At 44.4% G+C, this 1,843-nt stretch overlaps 1 protein-coding gene across 1 annotated transcript; it reads right to left on the bottom strand.

Moving 5' to 3' along the window:
* Positions 1-435: 435 nt before the first annotated feature.
* Positions 436-980, bottom strand: T265_15918 (hypothetical protein; the record flags this gene model as incomplete). Its single annotated transcript, XM_009179345.1, has 4 exons — positions 436-516; positions 554-670; positions 710-877; positions 912-980. Coding segments are annotated over 4 exons (432 nt in total), but the record flags the coding sequence as incomplete, so codon positions are not given.
* Between the last annotated feature and the right edge of the window lie 863 nt (positions 981-1,843).

Genomic DNA, 1,843 nt, shown 5'->3' with positions numbered 1-1,843 from the left:
GAGTACGCACCTCTAACGCTTGCCATAGGACAGCATGAAGTTCGCTCACTCATCCGCCCTTTCCCTTCTTTCCTCTCATAGGCTGTATACGCAATTAACTACCCTGTCGTTGTATAGCGAAGAAAGTTTCAACAATGATGCAACTGTCTATGATGTGACACTGTAAACAGTGCGTCGACTGTAATCAAGCAAATCCAGTGAACACACGGTGACAGATTAGTCACTACGCATTTTTCACTAGCAATCAGAAATTTCTAGAACTATCGGGTCCAGGAAATTGTTAGGTATTATGAGACCAAAGTTGATGAATTGCCAAATCCTAACAGCATTCGACCTGTTGCGTCTAACATCACACAAAACCTGAAAATCGAGTAGTTCCTGAACAGTCCCTTGCTATAATCGAGTAGGGAAGCGAGATTAGACGATGGTACTTACCCTCCACGTATCAAGAAGCGGAACATCGTCCACCAAGAGTTCTTGACCATTTGCGTCTCTTGGAAAATTTACATCACCTGGCTGAATTGACCAATGAAAAGGAGAATGTGAAACGCACTTGAAGGGCTACAGGCCAATGGATCAGGTACAGATCAAGATATGAAAGTTTCAGATCTGACAAACTCTTCTGACAGCCTTTTTTGACATTCTCGGGCCTCAGGAATGTGCACCAACACTAAATTTAGACGGAATATTGGAATATGGTGAACAATACCTTTGATGTGATAAAAATATCTTCACGGTTCAAGTTCAGTTTCTTCAGAGACTCTTCAAGCGCCTCACCTATTTCCTTCTCGTTTGAATACACAAAAGCACAGTCTATGGATCGATAGCCGGCTTCCAGGGCTGAGAAAATCACATTTTTCATGGCGCCAGGAGATGACTGCAGCAAATCAAGTTTTATGTGAGTGACTTACATTCCACGTTCCGAGGCCAAGCATTGGAATCGAGGTAGTCGGTGTCAGTTTCAGTGAGGTCTGCATTGCCTGTGAACAAAACACAAAAATATTCGTCACAAACAGCTACCAATTCCAATCATTTGATGGGACAACCTATGATACAGTGATCACACAGAATGAATGAAACATTCTCCAAAAAAGATCAGCTGTGTAAGGTGCATGCCGTTTGCCCGTCAGGCCGGAAAACTCGGTAGCCAACGCTCTAGACTGCCATGAATGCAGCCAGACAACTTGTTGTCCAAGGCAGCGAAAAAGCGCACCAGCTCCAGCGGACGTAGACCCTAGTGGAAGCCTTCCACAGCACAGTAAAGGTGAGCGGTACCCACAGCGAAGAATCCTCCCGAAGATTCCCATGTCGAAAAACGCCACATCGCATTTCGCCGAAAACTACTCACCATCTGCGTGCAACCGTCATTTCAGACACGCTGATGAGGACTGATCGTTCACGTTTATCCATAGTCCTTTTATCCATCACCCTGAACAGCAACATTCAGCGTTGACTCTTAAGCTTTACAGATGTCACAAGAAACGTACTAACCATAACCTTCCAAAATTAATTCATTCGCCTTACCGAGAGATTACTTACTCCGAATTAGTCAATACATGAAAAAAAATTTTGAAGATCACAAGTGACAAGCATAACCAGCCGCCATCATCATCATCGACATAATAACACCGGTGTCAAACACCGATGCCTGGCCGCCGTAACGCCATTACTTATTTGAAAGCCTGATTGTGAAAGAAAGAATGAAGTTGGATGGAGGGACCTAGTGCCAGCCTAACACGCCGTTCCGAGGTGACTATATCACTAGACACTCTGGACAGAAAGTGACACAACTTGCACCCACATCTTGCAGCGTCTCTAGCCATCATCATCATCATCATCATCA

This window comes from Opisthorchis viverrini (genome assembly GCF_000715545.1).
Source record: "Opisthorchis viverrini unplaced genomic scaffold opera_v5_1988, whole genome shotgun sequence".
In the NCBI taxonomy this organism is placed as follows: Eukaryota; Metazoa; Platyhelminthes; class Trematoda; order Opisthorchiida; family Opisthorchiidae; genus Opisthorchis; species Opisthorchis viverrini.
The sequence above is the reverse complement of the archived record's forward strand: the minus strand, read 5'-3'. Positions and strand labels throughout refer to the sequence as shown.